Consider the following 19,074-nt stretch of genomic DNA (forward strand, 5'->3'; position numbering starts at 1 on the left):
CTTTTGTGACTTCTGATAATCCAGCGGCTGCCGGGAGATTTATGGAGGAAAAATTTTAGCGCAAAATGCCATGACGCTACCACGATTAAGAACAACATTAATGACCTTTCAAAGCTGAAGGTCAAAATCGATGAGCTGAATGCGAAAGTAACTGAAGATGATAATGCGCTGTTCGATTTAAAAGGGACGGGATATTAAATCTGGCCACAAATTTAGTCACGATGCGGATGAAGAATTTCTGGTTAAGCGATTGTTTGAGGAAAGTGAACTAGTCAGAGAGGACAGTGAGGCTATTAGAAAGTTTTCAGATAAATGCATTGTCCCCGGAAAGCTTGTGGCAGAGTATGCTGAGCACCTTGTTCATATAAAAATGCGCAAGGAGAAGAAGAAAGAGGAGACCGAAAGAGAGCGAATGGAACAGCTGAACCAGGAGTACAATGACATTGACTGGGTTGGACTGAACAACTCCGATAAGCTGTCGTCCTTTAGGGTGGACGAGCTATCCTTGTACTTTTCCCATCAGAAGATCACCTTTAAAGGGAAGAAATCTGAAAAGGTCACAATGATCAAATCACACATTGGCAGCTTGCTGTACGATTCAATGGGGTGTCAACAACCTCGGCAGCCCCCGCTAAGAAATGTGCAGCAACAAGTGACCTCATCACTTTCCGAGGTTGAAACTGACTCGCAAAGTGATGTAGTAGATCGAGTTGTCGGTTCAAGCCCGAGTAGCTTAAGTGACGAATCGTGACCGGAGACTGATTTTATACCAGAACCCCGCGCGAAAACATTACCGCCGTCAAAATATGGACGAAAGCGGGCACGGGTCGGGGTTATGGGTCATGGGGTCGGGGTCACGGGTCATGTTAGTTGGAGAAGATAGTTTTTGATTTAATATTTCGACACCTGTTAATAATTTAGATTAATCTTGACTGGTAGCTTTGCTTGTATATACAAGTTTAAGGTTTCTACACACTTTACGTGTTTGTTAACAAATAAGAGTCAACTAAGCGACATGGAGTCATTTTTTCCTCGCCAAAAAAACTGCGGCCCTCCCCCACTTTCGAATAAAACAGGTTTGACCCTCCCCAATTTGTAAAAAAAATTACTATTTATCCTCCCCTCTGAAGCCCCGTATTAACAGATCAACTCCAATATGGCCAACATACAATATTAGTGGGCGAGCGAAACAAGTTGGGGTAATTTAAAGGTTTGTTACGCTATCAAATGTTAAGGAAACTAGCTGCAGAATGCACCATGTTAAGCGAAAACCACCAAAGACTTTCGAATTGTCTTTTTTCGGCTTTATTTAATTACTCGGTTCTCCAAGACACAATTCTACTTTCATTCAATTTTACTTCATTCTTTGTAACTCTGGTTAATCTCTTAGCTTCTCGCTGGATACTTCTCAATGACTTCTGCTGCCAAACACTCACTTCAACTAAAGAACTCTGTCTGTACTTGTGCACGCTGTCTAAATTCTTTTCTCTACTCTTCACTAAGTAAGCTCTAAAGAACATGTTTATATATTCACTATTGATAGATACGAGGGAGCATGCCAGCTGGCTGACCTTGAGATATTAAAAATTTGTAGTTAGAACACTAAACCAAACAATTTCACGAGACTTTCGAACAACAAAACACTTAATCATAATGCTTCCGATCAACCGAATCAACCTTGCATAGTCGTTTTCGTTTTAGGGTTCGACGAACAAGATCAAAATTCCTTATTCTACGAAGTTCGACATAGCCACCGCATGAAAAAGATCTGTTAAGATCACATCCAATTATCTTTCATGAGTATTGTCATCACTATTATTATCATTTGAAATTTTTTTCTCATCATCTTCAGAAGTGGCCTTGGCAATTTTGAAATCAAGAATCACTGATGCTACTAGAGCTAGACGGGGAACCCCCGATTTCCTTCTTCTCCCCACCAAGGTATAAAAGCTTTCGCGAACCAAGCGGCAAAATCCCTGTCAACCAGATTAACACATATATCCAGCAAGCATTCACTTTTAACATTAAACATGCATCTGAACCATGAGAATATAAGCAGTTTATATTCTCTTCTTTAAACCGTGTAAGGGATGTAATTAAAAAAAAAAACATCAACACGGGTCACACTTTCCTAATTTAACTTCAAGGATTTTAATTTTTTTTCTCAATTTTTTAAACTTTTCATTTATTATTTTCATTTTCACGTCAACTTCGTGTGAGGAATTTTCTAAACGTAATTCATTTTTGATGAAAAATGTTAGGCTTCACTCATTAACTCCAACCGCACAAACGTTCAACTCTTCAACTGTTGATGAGGTTGGTGCTCACGTTCGTTTAAGTGACTCAGTTAGAACTGACAGGGGATTGATAGTCATTCATCGGCTCTCACTTATTCCTAATGTAAACTCACGTAATGCCTTGCTTGTGCAAAGAGATGATTAGCACATGATCTTACGATCGAGAAAGCATAGTAAAAATCCCTTTTCATGATAAGTTTCCACTGCCGTTCGTAGGATTCCTGGCCAATTTAAACTACTAAAATTAGAAGTGTTTGGGAACTGCTAAAATTAGAAGTTCTTGGGAACTACTAAAATTAGGAATGTTTCACTGAATGTTTGGGAATTGTTTAGGGCTGTTAGATTATCTTGAAATCCTTATGAGAGTCTTTTGAGCCTTAGTTTGCTACGTGCTGCAAGACCACACATTATTTCTACCTCTTAAGTGATGTGTCCTTGACCGTTGTAGTAGGACTTAACTCTCGGACGATGATCGTCATGGTTAGTGATGATTTGGTTTGTCCTTTGCCTTGCCTAGAGTCCTCAACGGGAATTTTTATTTAGGTTTTAGTTCTCGAAGATTGGTTGTTTTCCAAGTACTTTTTTGTTCATTTCGATGCCTTGTGAGATTGTTTTAGTTAGCGTTCTAAAAATATATGTTCTCTGCCATGGTCAGATTTACCGTAAGCTTAAACATACCTACTGATAGGGTTTTTAAGAGCGTGTACTTAGGGCTGAATTTTTTTAGAGAAGAAAGAGACAGTGCTTCAAAGAGTGAAATTAACTGTTCCTGATCAGACTCCTGGTGCCTCACGTTTGTTCGTGGTGTTTGAGCTAGTATACCTCAGCAGTCCAATATAGCCATTGGCTCCATCCAAGTCTCGTGACTTGCATGCTGAGCAAATTGCTCAAACTAAATATAACATACTAATAAGTCAACTACCTGTGCCCAGTCCGAACCTCTCAGTTATCGATGTCTGGATTCATATTAATTTAGTTTAATATTCGCAAAAAGAGTGAACAGTTCAGTTCCAGAGAAGGGTCTACCGACGGTATAACGCCTGCTTCCATAAATTAAGTGGAAAGTAAGTATTGAAGTCCCTCTGCCGGAATAAGATCTTACAGGTTGTGAAACAACAGCCACAGTAAAAGTATTATTTTTTGTAAAAAATTGGTTTGGCATGGCTTCGGTACGAATAGCAAAAAGATCCTGATCATGGTACTAAATCAGTAATTCTAGGAACTCCAGGGAGAAACAGCGAAAGCCTAGTGTTAGCCACTAGTATTAGGTTGACTGCAACATAGTTATTCGACTTTTTTGTCGACTTTACTGTTTTAACTGAGCTGTAAGATTCAGCGTAAGCAGTAACGTGTTTCTCTTCTACTTGTAAGAATTGTGAAACAGGAAAGGTTGATTGAATAACCTCCTATATGTGCCTTACTTGTCTGCTCTTTGAAGTCAAGCTTTAAGTTTGGCCTTGGCACCCTGACTGAAAACTGCTACAACAAATCAGTTTTCTGTTTCACTACTCGACCAGACGAAGCAAATTATGGGGCTGTTCTTAATATCTTGGTCTAACAGAGTAGGAAATCTCACTACATTTAGAAAGCACGGTTTCGTAATGGCCGCGGCGCGCGAGACTGGTAATTACTTAAACATGAAACCGAGGTCAGAAAGGCCACGCTTGAGGACAACACTGTTAACAAAGGTTGAATATTATCGGGTGTAATTAACGTCAAAAATAAATGTTTAATTATGATATCCACAATTTCAGTTATGACACTGAGATATGCAATTGTGCTATTCCAATGTGACGTCTTAATATGCTATTTGGTCCTCGTCTTATGATATTATGCTATAACATTTGACTATTTTGCTTTTGCAATGTGCTGATTTGTCACTCTACCTTGGAGTTCGGCTATTTTGCAATTGCATTCTAGTATTCTTCAATTTCGACATTGGAAAAAGCAGTTTTGCTGTTGTGATTTGTCATCTTCATAGCGTGCGTTTCATTATAGTGTTTTGTTAAGGTAACATGTAGTTCGGCATGACACTCAGAGACGAGTTTTGGACAAGATAAATTATTTCCCACCAAAATTATAATTATGTTAGTTTATTTCCTCTCTGTCGCCCTGTCTTGGTTGGAAACATGGCGGCTCTTCGTGAAAGAGCGGTGAATTTATAATTATTAGAAGAGGCGACCCGTCTTATTAGGGAACACGCATCCCAGGGTCCCGAGAATGGTTCTCCAAGGTACGGTGTAGTGAACGGACGGGAAACCAACGGACGAGTACTGGAAAATTTTCGAAATTTATTTCAGCCGTACACGGCTTGCGCAAGGTCAACCAGTTTCTCAAGCAGCAGTAGGCAGCAATCGGCGTCGTCAGCTCCGGCTACTAAATGAAAGAAACGGAACACGACAGTAGTGTTCTTCAAACGAGATACATGGACTCACGAATTATTTTGTCTAGCAGATAAGTACAATATTATTGTGTGATTAACATTGATGAAAATGAAATTTCCCTTAACATTTTCACTACTTGTGCAAACATTGTAGTGATATGAATGAGTGACAATCTGATATCAGCTCGACTACTATGTGTGTGGTAAAAAAAAACCGAGAGACCCGGGTAAAAAATTAATTTCCGACCGAGAACCCGTTAAGAAGAAATGCCTCCACGCGATAAGAGGAGACGAAGGAAAGCACTTCAAGGTAACTGAAAATACAAAGATATGCTCCCAACATTTCAGGAAAGGTGATATTACAAATGTCTCGTGGGCAAAAATGAATCAAGAGATGGAGTTGTCCCTTTATGTGTTTTCATGGATTCGAACATCGCCACGCAAAGGAAAGGAGCCGGCGGAAAGAAACTGCGAATTGACAGCTTCGAAAAGTGCATCTCGAAAATTTTTTACCCCAGCTGTTGTTCTTGAAGAATTATCAAACGAATCGTCAAACGAATTATCAAACGAAATGGTCCCAGATCTACCAGATTGTAGCTTAAAAGTCGAAGACGAAACACCAGGCTTACTTTAGAGAAATTATTGACAACAATAACAAGAAGATTCATAAACTTGAACAGGAAATTGAGGAACTTCAACGCCAATTGCAAGATACCCAGCGGTAACGTGGTGCTCTTAATAAAAGATTGTTTAACTTTGAAAACTGTAAGTCAAAAGATTCCAATGCTGCTCTTTATACTGGCTTTCAAAGCTGGGACACTTTAATGGCTGTTTTTGAGTATCTTGATCATTTCCTACTGGCAGTCAAAAACTGACAACAACACTGAGTCTGATTACAGTGAGGGCAGACTACTAAAAAAAAAGGGGAGAGCTAGGTCTTTAAGGTCCCTCGATGAATTTTTTTTAGTCATGTGCAGACTAAGGCAAGGATACCCAGAGGACCATCTAGCTCAATTATTTAATGTATCAGCATCCACAGCAAGTAGAATATTTATCACACGGGTCAATTTTATGTTCTTTAAGTTTGTACAAATAAACATTTGGCCCAGCAGAAAAGTAATCGATACAATGCCCGAATCTTTTAAGGGAAGGTACAAATCTACTAGAGGAGTGATTCCACCGGGAGAAATATCAACCAAACCTTTCAAGGTTGTGTGATTTTTGTAAGCACTGAAAAGTTCTCAATTCAACTGCAAGCTGCTTGGTATTTGACATCTAACCGCAGTACAGTCAATTATTTTTTTCTCAGTTCGTGAGCGGGCGTTTTTCTACAAATCCTGCAATCTGATTGGTTCCGAGAGCGGGCAGTATTCTCCCCATCCGGCCCGCTCGCAGCGGGCGGTATCCGATCCTTTGCGTGATGAGATTACAGCAGTGTTTCGAAGTTTTCTTGGAAGCCTTTTAAATCACCTTTTAATATCATTACGCAAATAAATATGTTTTGATGAAACCTCTCTCTTTCATTTCCTTTGCCCTTGTTTTCTCTACCATCTACTCGCTCATAAATTTTATGGAGAATCTTGCCGTAATTACAGCCCTTTATCATTCAGGTTCTTTTCGCGACCATTTGTTAAGTTTCAGAAAAAAATAAAAATGTTATTCACCAGCTAAGGTCGGTCCGTATTGGGTGAAACTGTGCCCGAGGTCTTGATCTGATTGATTCTACCATGGAAAAGAACTTGACAAAAAATAACTCAGGTCATGGTATACCATGAGGCTTTCATTTTAAAGTTCATCCGAGCCCAGTTTCTTGTATATGATTGTCCACTGGTGCTCAACCGTGGTCAAATGTATCACTTAAAATACTTATGTGACGCCGGCGCCAAAAAAGAAATCGAAGTAGCACATTTCCTCACTTGACATACGCACTTTTACTCGGTTTGACGAAATTTCGTCAAATCTGCCGTCTTCGTTACTGCATGTATGTAAGTGAGCGATTTAAGATCCTTCGGTTTATTTTATTTCCTCTTTGAAAATCAAACCTATGAACGAAACCTGGAGTATTTCGTCTCAGGGTGCAGCTATTTTGTTCACAATCCACCACCTTACGCATATACTCTCATGAGAGAATGTTACAAATGAAAGTACGCAGACTTTTGAGGATCGGATTTCACAGTCATTTTTTGAGATGGATTCTTAGGGGCTGTTTACATGGAGGTGGGGGACCACGGGTAGGTGAGGTAACCTGTATAACGTATTAAGTCAACGGTTATTCGCGAAACCAAACACCGCATAACGCAACGCGTGACGCTTTAATGAATAAATACATATGTGTCCAAGAATTAATCTCTCGTCTTTTTCGAGATGTGAGCTTGGGACGCCTCTGCTCAAACTCCTTAATTGCAAGTGCAACAGCACCCCAGCACCCCAGCACCCCAGCACCCCAGCACCCCAGCACCCCAGCACCCCAGCACCCCAGCACCCCAGCACCCCAGCACCCCAGCACCCCAGCACCCCAGCACCCCAGCACCCCAGCACCCCAGCACCCCAGCACCCCAGCACCCCAGCACCCCAGCACCCCAGCACCCCAGCACCCCAGCACCCCAGCACCCCAGCACCCCAGCACCCCAGCACCCCAGCACCCCAGCACCCCAGCACCCCAGCACCCCAGCACCCCAGCACCCCAGCACCCCAGCACCCCAGCACCCCAGCACCCCAGCACCCCAGCACCCCAGCACCCCAGCACCCCAGCACCCCAGCACCCCAGCACCCCAGCACCCCAGCACCCCAGCACCCCAGCACCCCAGCACCCCAGCACCCCAGCACCCCAGCACCCCAGCACCCCAGCACCCCCGCAACCCAGAGACCCAGGCCCCCAGCACCCCAGCACCCCACCCCAGCACCCCAGCACCCCAGCACCCCAGCACCCCAGCACCCCAGCACCCCAGCACCCCAGCACCCAGCCCCCCAGCACCCCAGCACCCCAGCACCCCAGCACCCCAGCACCCCAGCACCCCAGCACCCCAGCACCCCAGCACCCCAGCACCCCAGCACCCCAGCACCCCAGCACCCCAGCACCCCAGCACCCCAGCACCCCAGCACCCCAGCACCCCAGCACCCCAGCACCCCAGCACCCCAGCACCCCAGCACCCCAGCACCCCAGCACCCCAGCACCCCAGCACCCCAGCACCCCAGCACCCCAGCACCCCAGCACCCCAGCACCCCAGCACCCCAGCACCCCAGCACCCCAGCACCCCAGCACCCCAGCACCCCAGCACCCCAGCACCCCAGCACCCCAGCACCCCAGCACCCCAGCACCCCAGCACCCCAGCACCCCAGCACCCCAGCACCCCAGCACCCCAGCACCCCAGCACCCCAGCACCCCAGCACCCCAGCACCCCAGCACCCCAGCACCCCAGCACCCCGGGGTTGTAAGATTGCATGTAAACGCGTTTTATTTTTCGACCACGGCTGGGCGGGTTACCTCACCTACCTGGGGTCCCCCACCTCCATGTAAACAGGCCCTTACGGTAAGCAATCCTACCAAGACTACCAACTGTTTATATTTTAACATTCTTTTGAGGAAAGGAGCGAGAAAGCTCTGGGAACAAAATTGATTTCAGCGGGTGATGACGTTTTGAAATCCACTAGTTTCCATGCCTAATTTGCCTGTGTACTATTTGAGGCATCGACGTAGTGTGGTGAACCTGTGACGCGTTCGAAGGTTCTGTATTATCGTGATCAACGATGGAATGTGCGAGGGCTTTCTTGTTTTTTTTCAACTTTATTTACTTGGTGAGTACCCCGAGGAACAGCTTAAAGCAACTAAGCATAATTAAAACCTTCATGTTCGTTCACCGTTCGTGAGATTATTTAGACGTTCTTTCCAAATTGAATCGATACGAAGAAACATAAAGGGCTCCAATTTTTGCGATATGATTTTTCAGTGCTCGTACTTTTTCTGGACTGATTGACTGATGATTGACTAGTCAAAAAGTTCTTATAGATATAGCCTATCACAGACACTGAGACATAATTCCTATCTCAACGAGCCTTTAAAATTATTCGTAATTAGACGGCTGAATGCCTGACGCTAATTCCTATTTGCATGGAACCCGAGCGCCCAGTTGTATCTACTGTTTGTGTAATTGACCAAGCGTGAGATAAAGATGGATGGATATTAACCAAGTTCTTTTTTCCGGTGTTTAAATCTTGATTGGAAGTCGTAGAAAACAGCAAAAATGTTCTTGGAATAGTCATGGAGAGTCGTGGAATTTCATACTTAAATTAAAAGAGTACAAACCATGCGTGTAGACTTAGTTGATAATTAATGTACATGATTATTTCACCAACATTGTAATATTTTCTAGGGTGTATCTGGTGCTATCATTTTTGTAGCGGTATGGCTAATTAAAAAGTATGGCGACATTACAAAGATTACAACTGATGAGTACACTTTGGTACCATGTGGAATCCTAGTTGGAGTGGGTGTCCTGATCTTTATCACTGCCTTGTTTGGTTGCTGTGGAACATGCCGTGATAACAAATGCTGTCTGTCCACGGTAAAACCTTGATTAACTTAACATGTGATTGAACTGCATCTACAAGAAAACAAAATAATTATAGTAATAATTTTGATAATAAATATTCAATTTTGATGAAGGAAGATGCTAATTATGTGTAATGTGTGGAACATAGATTTGTAGATATGTACCATTGATTTTTGCCACAGTGCTTCAAACTTAATATCCAGATACCCACCAACTGAATTACAGAGAACTTTTTGCTGAGCAAGGCTATATATTAGCTTTATATCTGGCCAGCTTTCTGCATATTGCTAAGATCAGCAATGTCAAGAGCACTATACGTACTTCATAGAGGGTCTTTTGTTCCTGGCAGGGAATTTTAATTTGGGGCCTTCATCTGACAAGAAGTGTTTGATTTATTTTATAACTTATTTATTTGGAACTATTATGCAAAATCTAATAAGTTTATAAAAATTAAAATCCAATTTTAAGAAATTATTATATATAAGAGACACAAGGATGTTATGATATGCAGTGAGTGTATGATCTTTTACCTTGCAGTTTTTTGCACTACTTCTCATTGTGTTTGCATTGGAGATTACAGCAGGTGTCTTAGGATATATCGACAAGGATAAGGTACATTTTTTGATGTAAGGTCATGTTGTCTTTGGTAATAATAACATATGTATCCTTTATAAAACATACAATAGTATGAGGAGTCAGGTGAAACATTTATTGGTCTCAATGAAACTAAAGTTCCCCTATCTTATATCAAATACAGTGATCACTAAGTAAATCATTAGCTAGGAGATAATGAAAATTGTAGACTTAAGAAGTTGACATGGCAGGTTTCAGTAGTATGGATGATATCTGTTTACCCACAGTCTAACTCAATCAGGTCTGAGAGAAAAATATGAAACAACGTAATACATTCTTTAATTCCAACTGCTCTGTACATTTTATTTGATGGATTAACAAATAATATGCAGGGATATTTGGCAGGTTGTGAAGTATTTTGAGCAAGGAAAAATTAGAGCATTGAGTAAATTGTCTGCTCATATTAAATGTTGAACCATCCAAAAGGAATTCATTATTCCACTATTATTTCACTTTTTAATATTTTTATTGTAGTTGCAAAATACAGCCTTTGGCCCTATCTTTGCATTTTCTTAATAGAATAAGGAGTATGCAAAAGACAAATTTGAAACAACACAAACAAAACCATTAAAGTGTTCTTTATGATCAACTAAAACAAGATATGTTGTGCTGAAAAGTTCATTTCTTACAATTCAAACAAAAAACAAATCAAAGGACTCTTGGAGCTAGCTCATTAATGTTATGGCTTAAGTTTGCATTGATTCCTGGACTTGCTGAATTTAGGTACAGTTGAATTTGGTTTATGTGTACTTTCAAGACTTTTGGAATACATTTTCTTTTATTTTTGGGCAGTCACGAAAGCAATGCTTTGCTTTTCCCTATAAAAATTTATGAAAAACTTGCCAGTTCCTCTTGTATAGAAACAACAATATAGGGCACATATGTGAAAATCAGTGTGTGTACACCTCTGAATAGTGCATCTCATTTACATCTACATCTACATCTACATCTACTTTCATTTAGTTGGTAAATTCTGTATAGACATCACACCAACCAACTCGCGCGCAAAGTGAGAATACTATATGATGCCTTGAAATTATATTATGAGCAATTGTGTGACGCTTGGTAAGTTGTAAGATGAAATGTCATCATGTATAAGACGAAAAAACTGTATAAATTCTCAGTCTGCATTCTGTACCTGGTCTGCAGTCTGCAGTCTGCATTTTGTACCTATTCAGCATTTTGTACCTGGTCTGCAGTCTGCATTTTGTTTTGACCAGATTGGTATTGCTGTTTTTGTTTGAGCAAGCTTCAAGTCCAGACTGAAATATTGGGGCTCTAAAAAAATTTTTAGTGAGACTATCTTGGCTGCAATGATTGATGTGTGGACTGTATGATGAGGACCTCTTGAGAACCAGCACAATGATAGAGCAACGATTACTTTAGACCAACTGAAGATAAATGCAAATGTGAGGCTTAACAATATGGCTGCCTCTGATACCCTTCTGCGTGGTCATAGTGTGTGTTGAAATGAACCTGCTACAGATCCCTAGATGTGAACATTTCAGTTTCTTGATTCAAGTTGCATTTTTAGAAATTTGGAAATGGGATTTGAGGTTATGATTTTTATTAAACCATTTAAACATTTTATTTCTTTCCACACGAGTTTCTGAGCTTCATTGACATTAATTAAGGCTTTTACTAAGTGGGGAGGGGTAGCATGCAAGACTACTTCCGTTCATAGTCCACAGTGCAACTTTCATCCACGGAATACAACTTCTGTCCATGGTTAAGAACTTCCATCAACATCTGCTTCACCACAATACCTCATTCATTGCTTTCAGCATGAATGAGTGAAAAACACCAAAGCTTAGATTGCTAACCAAGGTGATTTATAGGGTAGTACCATATTTGGCGTTTTATCATAACTTAATTTGGTAAAACGACATAGTAGTGGAATGCTATTGTCCAATATTATGTGATATGATGGAGCAAATAATCTTTGTGTCTGATCAAACCAGGCTTTAAAAAATATTAACTTTAGAACAAGGGGAAAGAAGTCATCTTCCCATCTTTAGATTTGTCCACTGCACCCTAACCCTCAGCTGTAGTTTTTAATCCCCTCACTGTCTGATTTCAACCTTTACCCCCAGTGAGTACCTTCTCTCTTATATCTTCGCCCTTCACCCTTTCCTCTACCCTTAACCTATATTTTAGCAACATCACACCCTAAACTTTATCTTTGATTGAGTGGTTTCAAATTGAGTGTCAAGGTATGTTAGTTGTTTTCTTTCCTTGATAATATAACAAATAGAGAGGGGAAATACACATAACTGCTGTCTAGCTTTTAAGAGACTACTTATTAACAAGTAGGTGACATCCACTTTTTTTTGTTTCTGTCTTAAGGCTAGAAGCTTTGTGCAGGATGGTTTCCAGGATGCAATTGAGCATTATGATGATAAAGACACAACTTTAGATAAAGCTGTAGATGGACTCCAGAAAAATGTTAGTGTATTTACTTCATATAATCCAAGTAGAACTGAATCATATTATGGGGAGCTCTCATCCCAACAGAAAAACCCTTTATTGCTAGAATAAACAATTCAAAAAGTGAAAATTTACATGACATGCACTGTATAATGATTTGTAAATCTGTCTGAAAGCTCTTGCCTTATTAAAATCCATGTAGATAAAGCACCTAAATTTTGGTTTCTGCATACATCCATGCATGTCAGAAGGGTGTCCTGAATACAGATTCTTTTTCAATTCATATCATGGGAGAAATGAATTGGGAATCAGTTACAGGTTTCACTCAATTGACTGATCAAAATGTGAAACCAAAAACATTATGTATATGTGGACAGCAAAGAAATTATTATAAAATATCTAAGAAATATTTTTACTGACAGTGTTTTATCCTAAGGATCTCCCTGTACAGCTAGTAACTGGTCATTTCGCCAACGAGTTGTTTCACCAACGTCTCTGGTCAGTTTGCAAATGTGTAGAAGTCAGTTCACAAATGTTCAGAAGTCAGCTTGCAAATGTTATAAACATTTCACCTATGTCACTAAGCAGCCATGTTAATATTTCATCCCAAGGTGGCAGCATTTTTATCCCATGTCTGTATCACGCAAAGGCTGTGATAGAGCAAAATCAACTACAAGACTGTATAACTTAAGCTAGAGTTAGTTTTTATGCTCAAACGTTGACATCTCAAATCTACGAAGTGTGTGAACTGACTTCTACATAAATGTTTATAACATTTGCAAACTGACCTCTAAACGTTTGCAAACTGACTTCTACACATTTGCAAACTGACTAGAGACATTTGTGAAACAACTGTTGGCGGAGTGAGTCGTTGGTGAAACAACGGACATCTGTACAGCTATGTTAACAAAACTGAATATTTATGTTTTGCAGCTGAAATGTTGTGGCAATGAGAAACCTACTGATTGGTTTCCATATGCTTTGAAACATTATGGCCAATACCCTCATTCCTGCTGTCCTCCAGCAACATTGATTTGTACACAACTCAATGCATATGATAAGGTAAAAACCAGTAATAAACTCTTTCCTTCTTGCCCATCAACTGTCAAATTCTGGTCTCCATCTACCTTCCAGCAACCACCAAGGAAGTAAGATTTATACAACCCACATACCTCAGGATGGTAAAACTAGAGGAGTGACTTGTACTGCTATGGCTAACTCTTCCAGCCTTATTTACAAAATAAAAACTTACCACTGAATTCCATTAATAATCTTATATGCCCCCTGTGACTTATTCATTTCAAAGGCTTCCAGATGTGGGTTGTTAGGAGAAATTCTTTCTTGGCCACTTATGGGAATTAAAGGGTTAAGTATCTACTACCTACAAAGTAAAATGGAAACAGGAAACAGGTACAGGCTTTTGAGTTGAAAAGCTACCTAGCCTCTATGTATAACAACTACTATCATTTTGGTGATGTTGTTTAAGGGGGAATGGTAGTCAGGAGAGAACTGGGCTTCTTAGTGAGAAGGAATCTTATTAATCATTTATGGTATTTGTACATTGTATGTAGGGCTGCTTGAAAAAATTGACTGAGGAAGTTGAAGACAACCTTAGTTACATTATGGGGTCAGGTATTGGACTGGCTGTGCTTCAAGTAAGTACCAATTACATTGGCAGAAATACTGCCATTCAGAGTGAATATTTCATTGAGAATTAAAGAGTATGAGTTGTTTTGACTTTACCTGAAGTATGATTTGGATAGAATTTTACTTTGGTATATGATTATCTCTAAAAACAGGTTTTCTTATAGTTGGGAGAGAGTTTTTTTATCCCATGCAATATTCATATCCCCTTCCCTTCAAGGTACTTTTTTTTTTCGGCTGAACCACAACCTGAACCACAACCTAACTTGTCCTCTGGATGTAAAAGTGTTGTTTCACTTTTTCTTCCAAACCCTTGCAAATTATTTTTCTTGGGATTTCCAGTAACCTAGCTATGCATGATAGGATGAGATAAAATATACTTTTAGCATAAGTCTTGCTGACAGCATGAGGTGCTAACTCACTCTCATTTTGTTGTGTGATTTCTCACAGCTAGTTCTTTATTTTATATGGAGCAATTTATTCAATTTGAAGGTAGGAGACAACCTATAATCATCTCCTTTATCAACAGCTGCTGGGAATGATTGGAGCATGTTACTTGATGTGTAGTCAGCGGTCAGGATACCTTCGAATGGAGGGTGGATTGCGAGTCTGATCAGATGGATTCTCACAGCTCATTCTTTTGTTAGACTTAGAAAATGTAAAGCTGTTATGTTCTGTTTTGTTAATGTGGATCATGATGTGAAGGGTTGTTCTAGTCATGTCAGTGGTCTATTTGAATTCAGGAGAGAGATTATTAAATTTTTGGCCAAGTTCGCTGGGTGCTTCTGTTTTTGTGTCTGCTGCATTTATAATGCATGCAGACACTTAGATAAGCTGTAAAACGCGCGACCAGCTACTTCATATACGACAAGATCTCGGATTTACTCTTGACGTTTCAATGCGGATTCCATTTGGAGACACGATACATGAAGAATGCACGGAGGGGTAATACTTTCGGCCTGTAATACTTTCGGCCTGTAATACTTTCGGGTGCAAACTTCGTTCCTCAGGGGAATAATCTATCCAATCGGATACGAGGAAAGGACAAAGGAAAGAGGTCGTGGCGAACTACCGATTTCCGGGAAGACTCGGAACCAATCAAATCTGAGAAAAGGACAAAGTCAAATCCGTCAAACCATGTGCTTTCGTAAAACGTTTGGGTTGCATCGTATCGTCCTGATTTCGTTCGTCAAGCCAGGGTGTATTATTGCTTGCAAGGTGAGTGATCTTTTCGCTTTTCATATTTGTAATGGATTTCTTAAAAGGTGTTTTCTCATTTTGCCACAGCATTCGCACTGGGTGTCATTCCGGCCGAGTGAAAGGTTTTGAAAGATGCTTTGAATTTGTAAATCGACTGAAGCTTTCTCGGCGCCAACACGATCACCGCCCGGCCATTTTGCAAGTGCTCAGGACGCAAAATAAGCTTTATGAGCCCCATTTGGGGAATGCAAAGTCCCTTCGGGGAACAATTGAGCCCCATTTGGGGAATGAAAAGCCCGTTAAGGGAATTATTAAGTCTCACTTGGGGATTACAAAGCCCAATGCGGGATACAATATGCCCTGTTTACGAAATGGATTTGGCAGAAGATACATGTATTTCACTACACACGTGAAAACATCTATCACTAGACAAACATGTGCGAAAGCTGTGGTGATTTTATACAGAGGAGAGAAACCTAGAACTAGTATTCTTCATGATAATTACTATCTAAGCATCGCTATGAACAGATCTTTGCATACAGTTGTAAGGTATCAATGCTTTCAAAAATTGGAATCCTTCATCAAGATGAATCAAGCGCTCAATTGCTCCTTCACATTTCAACTGTCCAGCATTTGAAGATTTGCTATTTCCTTTGCACTTCCTAAGTGCAACTTGTGATTTTCTTAAGAGAATTTTCATTTGAAGCTTTTTTGTTTTGAAGAATATATTTTCAACACACATAGCAGCTCTCCTATCTGATCGTCTTAGTTCAGATTTACAAATGTCGCTATAATGAACATTAGCTAGTCTATCTTTATTCTCTGGTCGACTTTGACCAAGGAATATACCAGGATATGCTAACTCTTCAGAATATTGATCTCTGAATATACTTAAGGGTTTGTTTCCCTCTCCTGGTGCAACATTTAAAATACGTTGAGGCAGACTGTCTTCAAAATCAACAATGGTGTCAGTAACACCAGCAGGTGTTTCTGCTTCATCTTCAGTCCACTGATCATCATTATCATTACTGTCATTTCCATCTTGCTTATTGGAACCACTGCTCTTTTCTATTTCTTGTAATTGTTCACTTTGATTTTCAGTATTAGTATCATCTAATAAACAGTTTGCAGTATACTGCACTCCCCAACCTTCATTTAGTGTTATTCCTTCCTGTCTGTAGAGGCTGCTGTTGTTGATTGATTTATAATGAATAAGTAAACAAATAAAAAATTATAATTCACCTAGGTAAGTTTTTTTTTTTGGCATTTTGTTGTTATAGTTAAATTTGTAGTAGTTGTTGTCGTCTTTTGATGCAGTGCTCCCTATGTTATTAGAAATTTTGAAATACATTATATTGCTATGAAACAAACTCAAAAGGTTCTTTTTCACTTGCAGGCAATGGAAGAACAAAAAGAAGAGATTGTTGGTTTCTTACACAATGTGTCTCCAACTAAAAAAAGTAGCAAGACATCTTACTTTGACATGTCCATACAAACCACCGATGGCTTAGTAAGAGGAGTCTGCTTCTCCGGAAGTAAACAGGAACACTTTGATCATATGAGCAAAAAGAAATCTCCAATAAAACTTCGAAATTTTAGAATTGAAAGAGCAGGAGATGCAACCACAGTACTGATGAATAACAATGTACTGTTAGAGCCTACAAAAGAAATACCTTTTTCAAGAATTGAGTTGCCAAGTGCCAACAATATCCAATCAATTTCAGCTGCAAACACAAATCAAAGTATCACCATCACAAAAAAGCCAAACTTATTCAGATGTCATCAACAAAAAAAGTGAAGACAGAGGATGGTGAAAAAAAAAAGTTGTTTGCCTATCTTGTGGACCCACATGGAGCCATTAAGGTGACACTTTGGGAACAATTCTGTGGATCTCATTAATCCTGCTGATTATTTCTGTTGCGTTACATTTCTGATACATTTCATTTCAATTAAAAGACAAACACTTCAAAATACTTTTAAAAGTATATTCACCTATTAGTTACTTGAACACAACAATGTAAATATACTAACTTTGTTTTACCTATGTTTTGTTCCAAATTGATTGCATATTACCATTAAATGAAAAACATAATGATTTCCTAGGAATTATTACAACCAGAGACTTTTTCTTGCTTTGCAAAACTGCTACTGCGTTTGCATTACAGTTGTCTTGTGTTAAAAAAGACTTCAGATACTATTCAATTTTGTTAAAAACTATTGGCTGTTGTATTTCAATTCTTTGATTTAAATATTCTGCTACAAAATAAAAGAAACGTTCACTTTAATGTTAGAGTCTTTGCAGTACCATAACACAATAAAAGTTATTTAAACAGTGAAGATGTAATCACAATCATGATATTGATGATTGATATTGATGATCTCTTACCTCCAACTGGAGCATTGGACATTAACCACTTCAGTTCCCCATCTTTGTGATGCCTTGAGCATTCCATAGCACTGCCTTTCGGGAGATGTTTCTAGCCAGTTTAACAGTATTCAAAAAAATAGGCGCCTACAGCAGATTCCATTCCACCGTAGCAGACACAAGTACCCATTGGGTACCTATTTTTGTACATTGATGCGATAAATAGTATTTATTTCATACATACTGAGAGTGACATTGTGAAATATTATCTTGCTCGTGTCTCTGATTGGACGAACAATGTATTTTCACAGTCGTTTGCTTCTAGCCTTTGAAATGCGTTGGTCAGTAGGAAGAAATCTCAGTATGTATGAAATAAAAACTTTACATCGTGGAGTAATCTCTGTTTATAACTGGTGTTTTTGATATGTTTTAAGAAACAATCGTGGTCGTTTTATAATCTGCTATTATTAAAAATGGATGCAATCAGTTGTAATGGATAGAGCGCTCGGTTCATTTAAAATGCAGGTTCTGTTTGTTAATTAAAAATTGCTGGCTCACTTGGTTCTACCAGCAATTATTTATGTTCGTTTTCACCGAACCAGGTGTAGAACGGAACCAAAGATAGTTATATTAGCTTCTTTAGTAAGCTAAGAATCGCCATTCTACACCTATGGAAGGTAGTCTTGTGAATATGTGGATCAGCGTGGTAAGTACAAGAACATGGAGCGACCTAAAACCACCTAAAACCATCTACAACCACCTACAACCATCTACAACCACCTCAAAAATTTCAACAATGACCTACAATCACCTCAAAAACATCTACAGCCACTCGCAAACTATCTAAAACTATCTAAAAGAAGGCATAAATGTCTGGCTTATACTATTTTGCGAAACGAAACGAAACGAAGCGAAACGAAATCAGGTGAGATAGAACAAAACTAAAGGAATAATGCAGATATATTTTCTAACAAGGTAAAGAAAACTTTCCCAAGGAATTTGGAGTAATCGTTCATTCACAAGAAGGATTGTTATTCATTTCGCCAAATAGTAATTTTAGGAGCGTTACTATTTTGCGAAATAAACTATTTTCACCCTGCAGTGACTAACGTGACCTCTTCCATGTCATAAAAATACATTTAAACATTACAAATTAGTATATCAACGAAGATTTTGGCCTCCTCTTATTTCTTAAACCGTATTAAAATGTATTTCGCAAAATAGTAATTTTAGGAGAGTTACTATTTTGCGAAATGGACTATTTTCACCCTGCGGTGACAACGTGACCTCTTTCATGTCACGAAAATACATTTAAACATTACAAATTAGTATATCACCGAAGGTTTTGGCCTTTTCCTATATCTTAAACCGTATTAAAATATATTTCGCAAAATAGTAATTTTAGGAGAGTTACTATTTTGCGAAATGGACTCTTTTCACCCCTGCGGTGACAACGTGACCTCTTTCATGTCACGAAAATACATTTAAACATTACAAATTAGTATATCAACGAAGATTTTGGCTTCCTCTTATTTCTTAAACCGTATTAAAATATATTTCGCAAAATAGTAATTT

General features: G+C 39.4%; 1 protein-coding gene across 1 annotated transcript; it reads left to right on the forward strand.

Annotated features, from left to right (window-relative positions):
* Positions 1-8,353: 8,353 nt before the first annotated feature.
* LOC131773147 (tetraspanin-36-like) lies at positions 8,354-14,707 on the forward strand. Its single transcript, XM_059089127.2, has 7 exons — positions 8,354-8,475; positions 9,051-9,242; positions 9,768-9,842; positions 12,210-12,308; positions 13,224-13,352; positions 13,862-13,945; positions 14,464-14,707. Exons 1-7 carry the CDS (start codon positions 8,428-8,430, stop codon positions 14,545-14,547), a joined length of 711 nt encoding a protein of 236 aa, XP_058945110.2. The 5' UTR covers positions 8,354-8,427; the 3' UTR covers positions 14,548-14,707.
* The last annotated feature ends 4,367 nt before the right edge of the window (positions 14,708-19,074 follow it).

This window comes from Pocillopora verrucosa, chromosome 4, assembly GCF_036669915.1.
Source record: "Pocillopora verrucosa isolate sample1 chromosome 4, ASM3666991v2, whole genome shotgun sequence".
Taxonomy (NCBI): domain Eukaryota; kingdom Metazoa; phylum Cnidaria; class Anthozoa; order Scleractinia; family Pocilloporidae; genus Pocillopora; species Pocillopora verrucosa.